Below are 19,567 nucleotides of genomic sequence, written 5' to 3'. Positions count from 1 at the left end.
TTCGAAAGCTGCGACCGCCTGACTCAGTCATGGAGCAGCCAGTCGTCGTTCAGCAGTCTCCAGCGCGTGCCGTCCTACGACAGCTTCGAGGCGGATGACTACCCTGCAGCCCTGCACAGCCACAAGCCCAAGGGCACGTTCAAGGACTACGTGCGCGAGCGCTCGGACCTCAGCAAGGACAAGCCTGTCATCCCCGCTGCCGCCCTAGCTGGCTACACGGGTCAGTGTCTGATCTCCCCGCACCCCCAGTCAAACCAAAACCTCCAGCGAACAGACGAAGCTCCTGCAATTAAAGGGTCTCCGGCCCATAGACATCCCATAATGCTGCACTTTACACAGTACTTTACACAAATGCGTGTGAAAAAATGAGATGCCGATGACGTCCTTAATGGGGGAGCAGTTTAGTGGAACACGGCCGGTTCAGTCGCAGGAGCAGAACCTTGCACCAGTTTCCTAACCACAGCGACAGTTTCGTGAAAGGCTTTCAAACTTCAAGTTTTTCTCAGCCGCTGGCACTACCAGCTCCAGCAACCTGTGTGTGTGTGTGTGTGTGTGTGTGTGTGTGTGTGTGTGTGTGTGTGTGTGTGTGTGTGTATTTGTTCAACCAATTTGCAGCACTCAAAAGAAACCTAAGCAAAGACACATCTCCTTCTTTCTTTTTCTTTTCCTCTTTGTCTGTCTTCTTCCTTTGTCTGTCTTCTTCCTCTCTCTCTCCCTATCCCTCTCTCTTGCTCTCTCTCTCTCTCTCTTTCATTCACTCTCCATCTCCATGTTTTTCACGCGCACGGGTTTATCTGTGGCCCGCATCTCAACCCATTTCCCAGGTTGTCTTGGCAACAGAGGGTGCAGCAGAAAATGATAACAGCTCGGGTGCACTTAACCTGAGTCTCTTTATCACTCGATCTTCGGGAGGCTTTCCGAGACACCGCTGCGCACATGCACAGAGACACAGCTCTCCACTCTACAAATGCACACATACTCAGTCAGTCTACCTTTCATCTTTTTTTTTTATCTTATTTTAAGTCATTTAAAATCTTTTTATATCATTGAATCCTACCCTTATGAGACCCTGTACAAGAGAGTGATGTTCAGGTCTTGCACACAAAGCTGCGTTTTATACTGAAAAATTAGGCCAAGACATATTAAAGGGTTACCCCCTTATCTTGGATTCTGTAAACACGTCTCATTGTGTGCTGGTGCAAGGAATCCCTTCCTGATGATATGTGGAGATGTAATTATTACGTGTTGCACTAATGCGAGTGAAGTGTGCACATCTGTCTCTCTGCCCACTTACCCGGTTAGCAACAGGTTTCAGATCTGAGCGAAATGCATGTGAGACGTAGAGCCCGTAAACTGTCGCTCACTCCTGTATGGTTAAACACTGCATGGAGAGGCAGGGAACAGAAACACAGGAAAGCAGAATAGTAGCATGAATGAACTCACTTGCATCACTGGCCCCCATAAACTCACGCCTTTATATAAAGAAGGGTGGTCTGTGTGTCTGTGTGTCTGTGTGTCTGTGTGTGTGTGTGTGTGTGTGTGTGTGTGTGTGTGTGTGTGTGTGTGTGTGTGTGTGTGTGTGTGTGTGTGTGTGTGTGTGTGTGTCTGTGTGTGTGTGTGTGTGTAATGGAGAGAGAGAGAGATGGTGGGAGAAGGCTGTAGACCTGTCTAATAGACATTGATGTTATAGCCTGAAATGGCTGTTTATGGCCGTGGAAGCTGCAGTTGGGCGAGTTCAGCGCTGGTGTGTGGAGACGAATGCTGGCTGGGTGAGTTCAGCGCTGGTGTATGGAGATGAGAGGGCAGATAAGGCAATGCAGTGATACAAACAGCCCTGGCCTGCGCTTTGAGGTTTTCATGTTTCACATTCCAAATCACAAACATACAAGAGCAAATGCAGGAGCCTTGCTTCTTTGAAGAGAACAGCGCGACCACAGTCAAAACCTTTTTCGTCTTTCTTTTTTTCCCCAAATGAAATACTTTTTTTTTTTTTTTTTTTTTTTTTTTTACATCTAGCACCGCTGCCCACACTCAGAGGTCGCGTTCTGATTAAACCCTGTGTCCTGCACGTGTGTTTGAAACGGTTCCGAGAGGGACCTGCAGACTTGGGTGAGCGGACTGGGCGGGTCATCCGGGTGTAATGCAGCCGCATTTCTGAGACCAGAGACCCGTTAGCATCCAGACGTGCACATCGTTATAACGGTGGAAAATTCTTTGGCTAGCTACTCGTACACTTTTGGAGAGGAAGGGAGAGGTATGGATGTGCCAGCGTCTCGAATTGTTCAGCTCAAACTCATTCCTCTGAAAGTTTTATTTTAGTTGGTCACAGAGTGAAGCAGCCATTCTGATAATCAGGTTCTGCCATCTGTGGCCATGTTTGGGTGTAAGATATGAAACAGATATGAAAAAAGAAAAAAAGGAAAAGATATGAAAAAATATTTTTAGATGAAACATCAAGATGTTTCTTCTGAGAGCTGTTGACGCTGGCGTCTCGCGCGCTCTCTGCCGCTCGCTTGCAACGTGACTTTGAAGCAGGTGCGATGCAAAGTGTTGGTTCATCTTCGATACGCAAACCGCAAGTTGAAGGCGAGGAGGAGGAGGAGACAACGGAGCCGGCGGGCTCCTGGGCTCGTGCGGACGAGGTGCAGCTTGCCGTGAGCGGCGGGCGCCGCGCCGGCCCCTCCTGCGTTCCGACGCGACTTGCGCGCATACATGCCGGTACACCCAGCGCGGGTGTGTGCCAGCGTCTGGACGTGTGGAGCGACCATGATGGTGCAGGAGACGGCGAGGTGTTGAGGGAGCTAGAACAGTCAGCTTTTTAGGGGAGATCCACGGGCGCTCTTTCTCACACCCACAGAATGCATGCGCACACACACACACACACACACACACACACACACACACATGTGCGCACACATCACAGTTGCTCTTTTGGTCACTTATTCCTCAAACTTTAGCCAGGGGGCACGATGCACAATGATCTCAGCCCAGTGGAATTCACACAGAGAGTCCGGGCCCAGGACCCAGCACCCGACGAGAAATACTGCAGCCTTTGTCTCTCTTAGCCAGTAAACGCTGCACGAGGCCGTGTGCCTGGGACGACAGTGAGCAGCGTCAGTGATGCCACGATACAGACTCTGTCCTATGCTTGACCAAACACGTCAAAGCACCGATAACACAGATGGGATAGAGGAAGTTCAAAGTGCTACTCGGTGACGCACTCGGTGCTGCATGGTGACGCACTGTTGTGACGGTTTCGGGAAACCAAGCCCACATCAAGGCATCGACGTGTTTTTGACATGAAACACATGAAACCGTATGCAGCTCAAGGTTCTAAGCATGAGCTTAGGTTTCTGTTAACAGAGGCACCATCAGACTACATTTTACGTGGTACGTCCAGTGCTGATGTGTGCGTGTGTTTGTATGTGTGTGTGTGTGTGTGTGTGTGTGTGTGTGTGTAGGTAGTGGCCCCATCCAGCTATGGCAGTTTTTGCTGGAGCTTCTTACAGACAAGTCCTGCCAGTCGTTCATCAGCTGGACAGGAGACGGCTGGGAGTTCAAACTCTCCGACCCCGACGAGGTGAGAGGTCACGGGGCAGCGCCACGGTCGCTTGTGGGGGGATGGATCGGGTGTGTGGGCGGGGTACGTTCCAGAATGAGCCACACTGACAAAACAGCCTTTGTTTGCCTAAGGATGAGGCCTCAGATTAGGCGCCATGCTAGATAAAACTGGGCTATCGCCGGAGGCCATTAGTCAGGCAGTTTAATATAAAATTAGAAGAGTTTGCTTTTGGAAAAGCTCCGTATTTGTATCCAGTGCACTGAGGAAAAATGCCTTCTTCCACATGCACGTTGTGTTCACCTAGGAAGCCAGCGATCTCTTTTTGCAGCTTGCTCTGGTCCCGCCTGCTCTCGGAGCAGGCCTCCCGTGCTGCGGCCGGGGCTGACGGCTGTGCCTCCGCTCTGCAGGTTGCCAGGAGATGGGGTAAGAGGAAGAACAAGCCCAAGATGAACTACGAGAAGCTGAGCCGTGGCCTGCGCTACTACTACGACAAGAACATCATCCACAAGACGTCGGGCAAGCGCTACGTCTACCGCTTCGTATGCGACCTGAAGAGCCTGCTGGGCTACACGCCAGAGGAACTCCACGCCATGCTGGACGTCAAGCCCGATACGGACGAGTGACCGGGGCGGGGCAGAGGCGGGGCGGGGCGGGGCAGGGCGGGCCCGGGGGGGGCGGGGACTCTCCCTCCTTCGCTCCGTTAGCAGCGGTTCGTCCATTTTTTGGGGGTCCGGTCACGTTGTGTCTTAAATACCTAGCCATGGTCCGGTTTTGTTTTTGGAGCTCACGGCTGCAGCCGTCACGGGAAGGGAGCGTAACCAAACCTTTTACCAAAGTGCATAGTCTGTAGTGTGAGTGTGTGTCGTGTCCGTACACGGCTCTGAGCAGAGGCCTGGAATTGCGCGCAGAGTGGCTAGCCAATCGCAAACTGCTTGGGGAAGGGAGGGACCAGGAAAGAATGAAGGACTCGTTCCTAAAATGGACATTTTATGGATGGAAAGTTCCTGTTATTAAATATGTTGCCAAAATTAGAGAGAAAAGGAGCTTCACAGAAATATATACTAATAAGTTACTCACTGTCACTGTCCCACTGCATAAGGCAGGGACACAGTTCTCAGATGGACCACAGAAAAAGTATTTTATTTTTTTAGGGTTTTTTTTCTGATACATGTTTGTGCCAGTATTATTTTTTGAGTTTATGGCTTGTGTGTAGATGAAGGGTTAATAATGCCAAATAGTTTAAAATATTTCCCCCACCACAAATCACACTTAAACACAGTCTCACAGGCATCCCCCCCCCCCCCACACACACACACAAACACACCTGTTTAACGTCAAAGGTGGTTATTTTTTTGTACATAACTCCCATAACTGAAAGCTCTGGCAGCAGATGAGTGTTTTGCTCATGCAGTTCAGTTGAAAGGAGCACGTCGCACTCAAACTGAGAATGAGTGCCAGACGCAACTGAAAGTAGCCGTTTTCTTCTCAACGGCGGCGGCAGGAGGCCCCAAACACACCCGCCTTCGAGTTATGAGCAGAGGAGTTTCGGTCCTAACCAAGAGGACAATGCAGGCAGCTGTCTAGCACACGGCCCAGCCTCCAAGCCCTTACACTCGGACCGAGGACTTCCAGCGTCTCTTGCCTTAGCTATAAGTCTTCGTTGCCACTTCAGGCCCTTGGCCTTTTACGTGTTTCCATTTTGTCTTTCTCGTTGTCTTTGTGAGAGTTGCCGTAGGACAGCGAACGTGACAAGGTACGGGGTGGGTGTGGGGGTGGGTGTGAGGGGTCGCAACCCTGTCCTCTCGGGCTGGCGTTGCGGTTCGGCCGAGTGTGTCCAGGATCTGGAAAAGAGCCGGCCAGCTGCTCGGGACTTGGCCGCGCGGAGGAGCTCATCTTAAGGTCAGAAGCGGAGGTCGGTCGTGCGTGCGCTTTGTGGGCGTGGCCGGAGAGCAGTGGGGCTGAAGCAGGGAAGCTTTGAACCCAGCGAGGTTTGCGCTAAAAGGCTCAAGAATGTAGGGACGCAGCCAGAGACTGAAGTTCGTCGCGGAGTTTCATTAAAGAGCATAACAGACAGTAACGTTGCTGTTTTAGTAGCTTCAGATGTGAATGGTTTATTCTTTTAGCATTAGTGAGGGTTTGTACCCCATCCACAGAAACTTTAACGTGCCACGAAACTGGAAGCAACTGAGAAATATTGAGTAACCGGAGTGAAGATACAATTAGACAATGACAACGGCTCGTGCACACATATTAGATTGCTTTCATCGTCTTTCTTCAGTGGCGTAACGCTTTTCAACATGGCTATGGGACGCGGCGCATGTCATCGTCAGCGATTCGCGTCTCACGTTGCAGCCGCAGCGCCGTTTGTGGGTCGTGGGACCCTGCGGGGAAACGTCCCAGAGTGTTCGCCTGCAAAAACGGACGTTACTGTGGACGGCGGCGAAATGCTACCCGTGTTGACAGGGTTCCTTTTGGGATTGTCTATTTGTACAGATTGCGTTTCATAACTCGTTTATTAAAAGCCCTAGACTGAAAAAATATGCCACAGTCAGAGTATTAGTAACATCCAAATCCATACAAAAGCCCAGCCGGGACATTCAGAGCTCGTCCGCGCTGCTGAAGGACAGACAGGACGCCCCTTAAAGATGGCCCTTTGTCTTTCATTATGAACTGAACTGAGTAAATGCGTGGATTAAGTGTGGATTAAGTGACACGTAGGCCAAAAAAAGAAAAAGAAAAGAAAATCCAACTCCTACGAAAGAGGGCCTTAAAAACTAGGAGGCTGAAAGAGACATCTTTCAGCCATTCTAACGGATCTCCTGCAGGCAAAGACGCTGTGGTCCGTGGCAGTAATCTTATTGTCTCATGTCCATGTGGATTTAAAGTTTAAAAAAGTGCTATGTGACGCTGAATTCATTGTCTTATTTCATACTTCACGTCAAAATGTCACGTGGTATTATGTTGCATTGCGTCCGTCCCCGTCCCCCCTTAATTGATGAAAACTGTTAACTGTTGTCTTAAATATCAACCCTAAACTTTGTTATATGAGTGATAGTGATGGACATGTGTAAAGGTTTTTGCATAAACTTTGTGATGAAGGCATATCACAAGACTATTAATGGGGAAAACATTTTTTCCACTTGATCTTTTTTTTGTACAATTTAATATAGTGTTTCTGTATTTTTTTTCTTTTTTTTGTTAAATGAGAATTTTAATGTATTTAGTTCACAAGCATTTGAATATTTTTCAATAATTTATATTTTATAAACTTTGAAATATGAGACGCAGACAGGTGCTTTCATGGGAAAACAGTGCAGGACCAAATGTAGCGTGTTCTTTTTTTTTTTTTTTTTTTATTATACGAAGAAATAAAAGTTGCTATGATATGAAATGTAAAGACCTGTCTGCTTATACAGTGCTATAGAGAAATGGCTGATGCTGGCCCATCATTATGTTCCGCTGGAGAGTTTTATAAACGGTAGCTTCTATTTCTTATTGTACTTTAAATTGTTATGTTATAAAATGTACGTGAAAAAAAAACTGCCTCTCGGATTGTGTTTTGTGTGTGTGTGTGTGTGTGTGTGTGTGTGTGTGTGTGTGTGTGTGTGTGTGTGTGTGTGTGTATATATAGAGAGAGAGTGCATGCGCGCACACTCGCACACACACCACACACAGGTGGGATTTGGATTTTGCTTGCAGATGAAGTTGATTTTGAAAGTCTTTTGCATGCTGGGTTACTTCTGTGGTGAATTTGTGTTCTAGTGTATTAGAGGCCATACTTCCAATGTGCCACTGCATTCTTGCATTGCTAATCACTTCGCCTGTGGGCTATGTTAAGATGCATGAGACTAAGAGCGGCAGTTCAAACGCAACGTGTACGGAAAGCTTGCCACCTCAGCATGCGTTGGGTATCACTGAGCTTGCTTAGTGAGTTGGTTGGGTTCTTTCCATGATAACTAGAGCACGGGTCTAGAGTCGTGGGCATAAGCCTGGCCTTGGATTTAAACTAGTCTTGGTATCATCTCTCATCTAAGAGCTCGGGTTGAAGTAACGACCCCTACGCTAGCTGGGACGAGGCATGTCAGCAGCAGGAAGACACCAGACCCTTCATGACTCTATGATGAAGAACTGGGACCAGGCATGCCCTTAACCATGGCAGGTTTAATAAAGGGATAAATCAGGGCAGCTGGACCCTTTCTGGGCACATATTTGGGACAGGGGTAGGATAAGTACCACCCTGAGGGTGTGACTGTAGCTAATCGTGTGAAAGATAAGGGGAAAGCAGCGAAGATTAAAAATGTCTCTCCTAGTCACCCCTGCTAACAACTGTTACTGTGGTGGCCCGTGGTGGTGTCTGCATGTACTGAGCCCACTAATATTTGCGAGCTCCGCCATCAGTAAATTGCTTGAATCTAAATAAAAACACGCGAGGGCCATCTTTCTCACTCTAGCTTCTGTCTCTGTGTTTTCTACTCTTCAAAACAGTGGATAAGATTCTGTGGAGTCCACCTTCACTCCAAAGCAACCACAGATCAGGAGACTGTTTTAGTGCATGTGGAGAACTATATGTCTGATTTTCATCAGAGCGCTCATTTGTGGCTTATAAATTCGATTGCATAAGGAAAGCTATTGGCAAAAAGTCAGGTTCTTAAAAAAAATGTAAGTTACTACTAACTGCTAACACACACACACACACACACATGCGCGCATTTCAGGATATTCAGGCATTGTTTGGCAGCAATGTGTTGTGCTGGCACAGGTGGCTTGTCTCATTTCTCCACCTTCCCGTTCTTCAGCCTCACACACGCACGCGCGCACACACTTCTACCAGCCTACACTTGTCTTTTCACAAAGGGATGGTGATGACTGCTCTTCAAGCAAAAAAGAGCTGTCATGCGCTGACATAAGTTTTCAGATGGAACTTTCAGATCATGGCATTTGCCCTAAAAAAGAATCTTCTTGACCTAAAAGGTGTAATTATGAACTTTTGTCGTGTGTGTGTGTGTGTGTGTGTGTGTGTGTGTGTGTATATATATATATATATATATATATATATATATATATATATATATATATATAAAGTACCCTCCCAATATAGCACCTATACATATTCACAGCTAATAAGATATGTTTAGCTACTAAAGCTTGTTTATGAGCCCGAGTTAAGGTGACGGAAATGCCACAGCATACCTGTGGCTTTGTTGGTTCTAGCAGTTGGGGATTTCAAAGGGTAATTTACATATCTCGCTGAGGAAAGTTTCCATTGCATTTGATCTCAGAAAAAAAAAGAACAAGAATGAAAGAAAAGTGCAAAAGTGCGAAGGCGTGCCACACCTGGTGGCATTAGAGGCTTCTCTCTGTCTGCCTGTCACACACACGCACGCACGCACGCACGCACATGCAGATATGCACAAAAAGACAAAAAAAATACCCACATATACACAAACACGCACGTGCATACACCCACATATAGACAAAAATACACACATATAAATATGCGCATGTACGCAAATATGCACATACACACGAGTGCACGGGCTTCAAAAATTCTGCAGTAGAGTGCCTGGTGTTTTTATCCTCAGTCCAAATATTTATGCTAGGGACCGGCAGACTCCAGCTGTCTCCCGCGGCCCCAGCCAGAGCAGGCGAGACAAGTCCTTCCCAAATGCCCCAAAAGCTTCATTCGAGAGGCACCAAAAATGAGCTCGTCCCTGCGTGGAAGTCAGCTCTTCTAGGGCACAAACACAGGGTTTACCAAAAACTCACCATAAGTTTCATTTTTACATCACACGCACCATTCAAAATGCCACAGGGTACAGAGTTCAAACTAAGGAGAGCACCAGAAATAACTGATAACCTTCACCTAATGACAACTTCCAGTTTCACTTTATCATTACAACGATGGAATTTATTTTTATAAATACATTTTTCAGCAGTGAATCGCAATGTACTTTTAGCTGTAACTGCGACGTCCCAACCTCTGGCCGCTAGGATTCGTTTTATCAAGTGCAACTGTCATTACGTGCAGCAGTGCAATTAAATATATTGTCAGCACTGCTATGACGTGACTTGTGGTGTGGTGTGTGGCATTGTGTATGGCAAAGACATGCTGCGGAATGAGTGCACAGCTCTCAGCTCCGTGTGTGAGCTTGTACAGGCACCCCAAAGTGGAGATCAGTCGTGCACGTTAAGTCGCACTAGGCTGAAGGACATGATATCTGAAGCCCACCCCTCAACCATAGTTTCCTTTGCTCATGTCCCGGCGTCTCTGTGGCCTGGAGTCTATTCTGGGTGCACTGTCCTCGATGCACAAATCTGGTATTGGTCAAAAGAGGACAGGGATGGTGTGGGACATGTGAAGCTGTACCCCTCACCCCTGCTCCATCCCCACCCCTGTGTCTGTGTCAGGGTTCTTCTCAGGGTTCTGGCTAAGAGGGCACATCTGTGGCCTAAGGAACTTTCACAAAAGCCCTTTCGAAACGTTCGCCTTTTCGGTTAAAACGGAGACGCAACAAAATCTGACCTTTCCTGTGCTTTTCTCATCCTCTTTTTAATTTTTTTTGTGTGTGCGTTTATGGAAAAGAGATAAACGTGAGTCACCAGAAGCTTCAGAAATGGCATTTTGCCCAACACCCCCCACACACAGACACACCACACTGAAAGACTCAAGCGTTACCCTTCATTCCACTCTCCTGTCACGGCTCGGAGACGGAGCAGAGACGTCCTGGCACAGACGCGGCCACAGGTGGGAAGTGTATCATGGGGGTTTATGGGGGTCGTGGCTGGTGGGCTCACTGCCTTTAGCTCCAATTTGCATTTTTATTGCGCTCGTCCGGGCCTGTAGTAATGTCCCACTGAACACGGGAGACAACCCCCACCTCCCTAGCACCGCCCCCCTGCCCTCCCCCACTCCTCCATCCCCCTGCCCCACCCTCCTGTGGCCTCACCATGGCCTTCCCCAGGTATGCGCACTCTCGCCGGGCTGCGATGCATTCATGGGGAGCCGCGGGGGGCAACGTGGGCCAGGAGACCTGCCATTCGCTGACGGGAAATGAACCGACACTAGCGTGGGCTTTCCATCAGGAGTCCTGATTAAATATTTTTTTGTTTCAGACTGGCGAAGGTGGCCATGGGCCTGAGACACAATGGAGGGTAAGAGGCTGTCGCAAAGCCCGGCGACAGAGACGTGACGGCTACGCAGCAGGGACGGGGGCGGGTCAGCGGGGCAGGAGGAGACACGGCGTCCCTGCTCAATGGCTGCATTATCACCCCGCTGGCGTACAAAGAAGCGTCAGGCCAGCCATGCCTGATGGGTAATGCAGTGGTTGGTATTTGCAAGGGCACCGTGTTTGTACGGAGGGCGCCTCCTGTGCCCTTCTGCCCTTTTCACCGTATTTCGTTAGTCCTGGACTATCTGAACTGTGCGGTAATTGCAATTTCAGCTGTATGTTTGCTCTGTTTGTACAACTGCATGCAGGAGTATGTGTGTCTGTGTGTGTGTGTGTGTGTCTGTGTGTGTGTGTGTGTGTGTGTGTGTGTGTGTGAGTGTGTGTGTGTGTGCGTGTGAGTGTGTGTGTGTGAGTGTGTGTGTGTGTGTCTGTGTGAGTGTGTGTGTGTGTGTGTGTGTGTGTGTGAGTGTGTGTGTGTGCATGTGTGTGTGTGTGTGTGTGAGTGTGTGTGTGTGTGTGTGTGTGTGTGTCTGTGTGTGTGTGTGTGTGTGTGTGTGTGTGTGTGAGTGTGTGTGTGTGTGCGTGTGAGTGTGTGTGTGTGAGTGTGTGTGTGTGTCTGTGTGAGTGTGTGTGTGTGTGTGTGTGTGTGTGTGAGTGTGTGTGTGTGCATGTGTGTGTGTGTGTGTGTGAGTGTGTGTGTGTGTGTGTGTGTGTGTGTGAGTGTGTGTGTGTGTGTGAGTGTGTGTGTGTGTGAGTGTGTGTGTGTGTGCATGCAGCTGGATTAGTACAGAATCTGGTCTGTGTCCAGTTGCTGCTTGGAGCTTTTTCACTTCGTTTACAGGGCGCCAGCTGGAAGTCGCCACTCCTTTCCCAGGACATCTGCTCCCTCCGCCCACGTACAGCCTCTCCTCCAATCACGGCACGTCAAACCTCCTACCACTGAACTGTCGCTGGCCTGTGATTGGCCGAAAGAGGCAGAGCCCAGAAAGCGAGATCTCAGGCCTGAGAATTTTCCGAACCCCCCCCAGCCCACCCCACCCCACCGCACCCCTACACCCCCGCGGTCTCTTCCACCCTCACTTCTCAACATCTGCTTCCAATCACAGTTCCTCCTGAGACCCCCCCCCCTTCCCAAATCTACCCCACCCCCAAGGTCCTAACAACCCCCTCCTCAAGGGCCTTCATCAGAGTAGTCAGTCTGGGATTCGCCAAATGCACTTTCTGATCCCAGTTTGGCTGTAACTGAGATTCTCATCGCTTTATGAGGGCTTACCGAAAGCAGCACGGGCGTAGCAAATATGGCCCGGACCCGTCCGAACACAGCCATATTACCATGATAGACTGCTGACCGGGGACTGGATCTGGTAAGTGGTGTGAGAAAAGACGTCATCAGTGGGAAACTCACATTAACAAGACACACACGCACGCACACGTGCACACACACACAAAAGCTTTTTGAGAGGAGCGAGAATGGATGACCTGTTCACAAAGACTTTAGGCAAAACGCCTCGATTGACAGCCTGACGTTGAACATGACAGAGGAGAGAAAGAGAACAGAGCAAGGCATTAGCAGCGGCTCTGGACAATGCACCTACCCACATGATGTGAGAACGAGGGATGACAGGGGAGAGAGAGAGAGAGAGAGAGAGAGAGAGAGAGAGAGAAAGAGAGAGAGAGAGAGAGAGAAAGCATGCATGTAGCAGGCTGGGAATAAATGCACAGGTTAAGTGGAAGGCGAGAGGTCTGCTGGGTAAGATATAAATGTTTAAAGAGGGTGGTGTGTGCGTGGGGGTGGTGGTGCTGTATACACTTACAGCAAGACCACCAAACTGCTGCTGTAAGCAAGCTCTCCCACGCCATCGCTTCACTTGCAGGGCTGGGGTCAGCTTATTCTCCCTCTCCTCCATCATTCCAGCTTCATCCAGGCCCCCACAAAACCACAAAACCACTGTCCCTCAGAACACTGTGGCAGTTCTTTCTCCGTGTAGCTTTCAACCGTTCTGAACAAAACAAACAGCAGCGCCGGCTAATAATAACAGGTACTTTCCTTCAATACTCGTAGCTAAGTGTGCTGAATCATCATGGGCTTACACAAACACACCAGTGGAGCCACCACAAGGTTTCTTCTCCGAAGCTGCTTCTGTGTTGTTGTTTTTTTTCTTGCCGAATAACACGAGACACCCCCACCTTAATCCCTGTTTGAAAAATTAATTGGGTTGAAGCCAACTGCACAAAGACATTATACAAATGAAGCATAAACGTGGAAATGACAGCTCCTGAACCTCTCCAATGTTTCCTAATACCACCACTGCGTCCGCTTTGAATTCTTAAGAATACAGAGTGATTGTCTCAGCCGTGCTTGTGTAATCATAAGTGAAACATTTCTTTCTGAGGGAGCTGCCCTCGAGTACACGGTGCCGGCAAATTGCATCACCCGACAGCTACGTCAAAAGCACTGAGACATGCAGAGAGCGAGCCAGAAAACGGCTGCTGTAATAGTACTCAGATGCTCAGGAAACAGTAACAGCGTCTGCAGAATTGCCTAGTAATGTGGGAATGGTCCTTTCACATCGATGGTGGGACATAATACACAAGCACACAACCACAGTAACCAAGAGCCACGTTACTAGCTAAGTTAGCTTGTTTACCAAATCGGTGCATCTGTGGTGTGCGTGCTTTCAGCACAGACGGGCTGTTTTTAACAAACATGCGGGCCACGAATTTCTTCTTCTGGGCATTGTGACCCAACAGCAAGCCAGGGATCTTAAAGAGTCCAAGGGATTTGGGTCAGAACCAGAGCATTGGTCTTACACAGTATGGAAGACCGACAAATCTAGTGACGTGACCAGTCAAAATAGGTGCGTCCTGAACTGTATATTTTAGGAGCTTCTTTATCCTTGTGGGAAGCACCTGGTCATAAAAGCCGTTACTTTTTTCCAGTTGACCTCTGAACCTTCACACTGCATGAGACGGAGATCTGATTTACTGCCTCGTGGAGCTCAACTCCCTTCCATTATCTCTCTCAGGCCCAGACACGTTGCAAATGTACATCTGAGGAAGGCTTTTAATCTCACGCTTTTCCCCCCAAAAGGACACACACACAAAAAAAGTGCTGATGAAGTGTGAGGAGGTTTCTTCTCCTTTTCTCAACTGTATATTAAAAAATCTTTATAATGGTTAAAATCCAGCATGGCTGCCTTGTGCCTTCCAGCTGCCACTATGAACTATGGGAAGGGGGCAGTGTGTCCTGTTCTGTCTGCACCTCATAATGTGCTGCAGTCGTTTTAGTGGGTGCCACTACTGTGTGTGCCCACGCCTTACCATTTATAGGCAAAAACCAAACAAAACAACACACAAAAAAGGCAACTATTTTGAAATTCAAACAGCGTCAGAACCTTAAAACAGAGAAGACCGCAATACTAGCAGCCAAAGGAAAGACAAAGGCTTAAAGATAAAAAAAAAAAAAAACACGCCTTTTCCACAGTGACTCATGGAGGCTTGTATGCAGTGTGCATCTTGTCAGAGTCTTTTCCATCCTGAGTGACTGATATTCTCTAGAAGAGTGGAATCTTCTCACTTATCACTTCAGGTACTCAGTGCGTTCCTGATCAAAGAACCAGGTTTGGACTTCCACCTTCAGCCCCAATTCCTTGGGATTATATTTAATGGTAACGTCTGACATCATGCCTGTTAAGATATATATTAAACCAAGTGTTCTGGTGTTTTGAACTAAACGCATTGGCTTTTGGTAATGGTAATGACACTGCATACAGGACCCGAAACCTTCATTAATCCCAGGAGGACAGAAAGAAAGTATCTGGGGATGACACACACTTTAAATACTTTAAAACTATCAGGGAGTCAGTTGTGTGCTACATATCCTCTTGATTTTTTAGAATGGATTTATGATGAGCGATTTGAAAAGATGTTATTTTATTGCCGATAGACGGCACATGTTGCGCAGGGAAGTGGTCCTGGCAGACCAGTCACGCTAAATGTCAACATTAATTTCATGTTAACAGCACTGTGTGCTGCACGTGAGCGTCAGAGCTACTGAAACGTCGATGCTGTGGGAGACTCAAGACAAAATGGGGCACATTAAATGTGTAGCCTAAGCACTTTTTTTACATTCGCACTTTTTACATTTACAGCATTTGGCAGATACCTTTGTCCAGAGAGACTTACAGAAGTTGTAGTCTCTATCCAAAACATCCTTATGCTAGCATAGAGAGATTGATGCCAAGAATATTATCAGTATAAAGCCCTGGCTAAAATTGCAAAGAAGACAGAGAAGCTTTTTTCACCCATTTAAAATTTTTTTTATTTAATTGCATATAATATCTTGACAGCTTTGCATCTTTTTTAAGGTTTTAATTGTGTTTGAGAATAATTCTATGGCCCATACTTTGGGATGGACCAGTCTTTGCGTACAACACTTCCTTTAACAGTACAGTTGGTTTCATCGGGATTGATTCATTACCAACATGTCATCATCCTCACACAGTTAACTTTGGACACAGTTAATTTCCCTTCTTAGAAGAACAGAAAAAGTTTGTAGTTCCTGATTCACATAATCTGATTCCCATAGCCTTAGCTCAGAATTTTTTGTTATTCCCAAACTGTAATCTGTGATAAGACTGTGGTAATTTAAGAGATTGAATGGCTTTTTTTTCATGTGGAATTTAGAAACAGACCAGTAAAAAAAACTCTGGTCTGTTTCTTAGTGTAATATGCATCTTAGATATGTGATGTAACTACATATATGTGCAATACCACATAAAGTAAAAAACCTACACGAATTATTGATCAAGCAATGTGATCTTTGTTTCGACACTCTGTCACCTGCTGTTGACAAAATAAACTTGTTGATAAACTAAACTTCTTGCATGCAAATACCAAGCGCTCTGATAACGAACTGGCAAATTTGTCTAAAAACGCAGTCTGAGTGGTTTAAACAATGAGTAGGTTTAAAAGTGAATAAATGAACTAAGCACACATTTCCAGTTTCGTGAAAGGACTCCTCTGGTGTCTCACTAACTGGGGTGAGCTGAGCTCTCGGGACGAGGGGTGGTTAAGACTCCCAGACCATTCCCAGCAGCACCTCGGGAGTCATAGGTGAGCTGGCTGAGGGCAAAAAAAATCACTCAATAACTACAACCTCACACAGTACCTGTAGCTCACATCCTTCTTGGCACACCTACAACTGAGCTTGAGCCAGCAGTACACCTCATAAACAGGGCAGACAAACTCAAGACTGTATTGACCCCCATATGGTCGAATGAACCACTGGATCCCCCTTAAACCTCAACTAAACACCCTTTTAAGGCTCTTATAAATGTACTTCATTTAAACAAACCAACCAACCAAACCCCTAAAGACATATACTCTGATTTTTCTAGATTTAGCTTAGTTGTACTAGTGTAAGGATACGTTTTCCAAGGAGACAATAAAGCACTTCTGCGAGTATCTTTTAAAATTCAGGTATGTATATATTTCCAAATCCAAAACTTTGCTAAGATCTTAATGTTATTAAGCTCAGATCTTATAAGTTATTACCTTATCTGGGCATCTAACGTTCTGTTACCTACACTTGCTATTTTCCATTGTAACACCATCACCTCCATTACTCATTTAAATGGACTCTCCATGTGGTGAGTCACACTTACTAAGAACTGAGTCCTGCCTCACAAGATCATAACCTCTTAGTGGTTACCACCGTGCCCAGTTGGAAACTGTTTTATAACTCTATAACTCTATACTCACTGTTTGTATGAGTAAGCAGGTAGCAAACATCACCCAGGCTGTGTGGAATGACAGCATGTGAGATCATGAGCTGTTGGGTATATGGCGCATACACACACACCCACACCCACACACACACACACCCACACACACACCCACCCACACACACACACACATACACACAAACAATTACACAGAAACATAAACACACATACACTCTCCCAAATTCGTCATCAGATGTCCATGTCCTGCCCCCTCTGACCAGTCACTCTCCTCTGACCAATCACGAGCCCTGTGCTCTCCTTGAGGGGCTGGTGGGAAGATAAAGGCAGAGCAGATTTAAAAAAAAACAACAACAAAAAAACTGTCTGGGCCAATTCCCAAGCATGGCCAGTACAGGCAGAGCACACAGCGGGTAGAGTGACTCAAGACTGACACGAACCAGAGAACACGGGCACCACGCCATGAGTAACGCCCCACTGGGTCAATGAAACGCTTAAAGACACGGTGTAAAAAAACATATGGCCCCGTACAGCGTAGTAACGGCAGCAAATACGTGTGTGTGTGTGTATGTGTGCGCGGGCGTACGTGCCTGTGTGTTTGTATGTGGTGGTGGGGGTCGGAGGGTTTCTTCTCACACAGCTGTGAGGGCCAAAACCATTCTAGGTCGCCGAATTTCCCATCCGCCGATCCAGACACATGTGGAGATCGAGTCGCACGTCGGCACAGCCCAGAAGGGTGCGGCCAAAGTGCGTGAGAGGGTGTGTGTGAGTGCGCGCGCATGTATGGATTCCAATCTCTCATCCTCCACCTAGAAATGGTCTGTAATGTGTCATCCCTGAGATGTGGGGGAGAACCCCATGCCTGGAAAAGGACTCTGAGGAGATCCTGGTCCGGGTGGAAGATACTGGTCTGGGGGGGTGGTAGAGACTGGTCTGAGTGGGAGACACTGGTTTGGCTGGGTGGGAGGCACTGATCCGGCTGGGCCAGTTCCCTTTCCAGACGGTGAAAGAACAGCCCTGGGCCAGACCCGCCAAAAAAGCAGCCAGACTTTGGTTCACTTTATCAGTACAATATGGGGCCTGGAGATTAGCATTATCACCATCGCCACCGCAATACAGCAGTAGTGCAAGACTGAATGTCGTGAGGGGGGTTATGCCATCAGCACTACATATACCACACACACCAGACAGGAGGGATGAAAGAAAGAAAACAACTGACCCATAGAAGATTCTTACGCGTTAGCATTACGGAATACTTGTCAAACAACAAATCTCTCCGGACGGCGTCATTCCTGAGCCTTCGTGGCGTGGCTGGACCAGCGGCCAGGGCTCTGGAGAGCACCGGGGGTGCGAGCTCTGCCCGGCAACATTGTGCACTGGCTGGGATCCCTCCTTGATCGCCTCGCAGTCGGTTCCCACAGCACAGGGGTCCACGCTCTGCTGGGTGCCGCAGGCCTGGAGACGGGTCGGGGGGCGGGGGTGGGAAAAGCTTGTGCTTTATGTTCTCACATTCTGCTGCTGCTTGCTCCAGACACACCAGATGTGTCTGTAAAACAGGCTGACCACTGCTACAAAGAAGCAGAGTCAGTCGGCGGCTAGCGCTGGCTAGCCCCTAGCTAACACACACTGAGGCCAGTCAAGGAAGCAAGACAGAGTAAGCCATTAGCTTGACATGAACTCTATCATAAAACAAGATTACATAGTGAGTGTCAGTCTAAGGGTCATGAAGTGACTTGACCGTCATTGTTGAAGCCTTTACTATGTAACACAACTTTATACTACAGCACATGTTTTTTTTAAATTTTTTTTGAAGTGCTAATATTTGTTAAATCTTCCATCTGGTCTCAGCTGGCAAGTTGTGTGCTCAATCGGCAATATGTTAACTTGATATTCGGGACATACATGGCGGTAAAAGAGAGTTGTGCAGCGCTAGAGACTGATGTCAACAAACGTTTGTCATTTGCAGAAGCTGTTATTTGAGCTTGAAACAGTTTTCAAATTGAACCGTTATGACTGTTTATGTACGTTTACGAGAGCTGTCATGGAGGGCTCATACACCCCCCTCTGAACACCCTGTAGCTGTAGTGGGTTTTTTTCTTCCTTTTTCTTCTTTTTATTGGCATAAAAATGACAGGCCATCTACGTTATCTTTTCCATCACAGCTTTCGTGAGATTCTGAAATCTTTTCAGAAAGCGTCTGGTGTCTTTCTACTTTAAAGTGCTAAATTGCTCAATTATTTGTTTGTGTCAAAATAACTGCTAATTATTTGGGCCAATATTTAAATTTCTCCCCCCGCCCCCCCAAAAAAACCAACAACAAAAATAAACAAACTAAAGGCACTTTGAGTAAGACAAAAAGAGAGAAAAGTAAGGTGGGGTGAGGACAGAGCAATTTGAAGATTTGACAATCTGCAGGCTTGTAAACCGCAGCTCAAAGTGCTGTGTTAGAACACCTTCACTTCCTTTACACAAACGCAAGAGAGCAGGAGGAGTGGGTGGCAACACACAAGATAAGACGACACAGAGAGAGAGAGAGCGCGGAAGGGAGCGAGAGCGTCTGCTTCTAGGTCGCTGACCCCGCGGGGGCCGAGAGCCGGGCCCCGCGTGCCGCGCTCTCCTCCGGCCGGCCGTGTGAAGCCCGTGCGATGTAGTCTGGGTTCCTTCTCCGACCTTCCCCGATTAGCTGCGATAGCACTTTCTCAGGCTCCACATGCAAAGTGGTGCATCGACAGGAAACCACCTTTATCAGGACAAGAGAGTCACAGGCTAGAAGACAGCGTGATGCATGTCAGACACAGGCTCGGCGGACGCAAATGAAAATAACACACCCGTGCTTCAGCAAGCCAAGGGGAGTTGTGGAAAGATTTTGCAGTGGGAACGCTTAAGAATCTGCTGAGATAGAACACTCCTATTCCCCCATTTTATGATACTACAGAAAAGGTACTTTAACTGCATGGACTTGTGTGTATTCAGTATTAATAATAATAAATACAACTCTGGAAGGGCAAATTCAAAACTAATACTCGCTAGGAAGTAGCCAGTACTATTCATTTTTTAAACAACATGGGTGTCCAAAAACAGCAAATCAAAAA

General features: G+C 47.4%; 1 protein-coding gene and 1 long non-coding RNA gene across 4 annotated transcripts in view; one reads left to right on the top strand and one right to left on the bottom strand.

The window, feature by feature from the left end:
• The window catches only part of LOC113577442 (ETS proto-oncogene 1, transcription factor), a 36,520-nt gene extending 29,599 nt beyond the window's left edge, over positions 1 to 6,921 (top strand). For all 3 annotated transcript variants that reach the window (XM_027010087.3, XM_027010088.3, XM_027010089.3), the window contains 3 exons: positions 1 to 220; positions 3,462 to 3,580; positions 3,970 to 6,921. The exon at positions 1 to 220 is cut by the window's left edge and continues 41 nt beyond it. In XM_027010087.3, the coding sequence (XP_026865888.3) occupies positions 1 to 220; positions 3,462 to 3,580; positions 3,970 to 4,185 (555 nt within the window). In that variant the 3' untranslated portion in view covers positions 4,186 to 6,921. The remainder of the gene's footprint in view (positions 221 to 3,461; positions 3,581 to 3,969) is intronic.
• Positions 1 to 19,567, bottom strand: part of LOC113577443 (uncharacterized) — a 39,287-nt gene that overhangs the window by 7,947 nt on the left and 11,773 nt on the right. The gene's annotated exons all lie outside the window — the stretch shown is intronic.

This window comes from Electrophorus electricus, unplaced genomic scaffold (assembly GCF_041902795.1).
Source record: "Electrophorus electricus isolate QZ-2024a unplaced genomic scaffold, ASM4190279v1 Scaffold63, whole genome shotgun sequence".
Lineage (NCBI taxonomy): Eukaryota > Metazoa > Chordata > Actinopteri > Gymnotiformes > Gymnotidae > Electrophorus > Electrophorus electricus.
The sequence above is the reverse complement of the archived record's forward strand: the minus strand, read 5'-3'. Positions and strand labels throughout refer to the sequence as shown.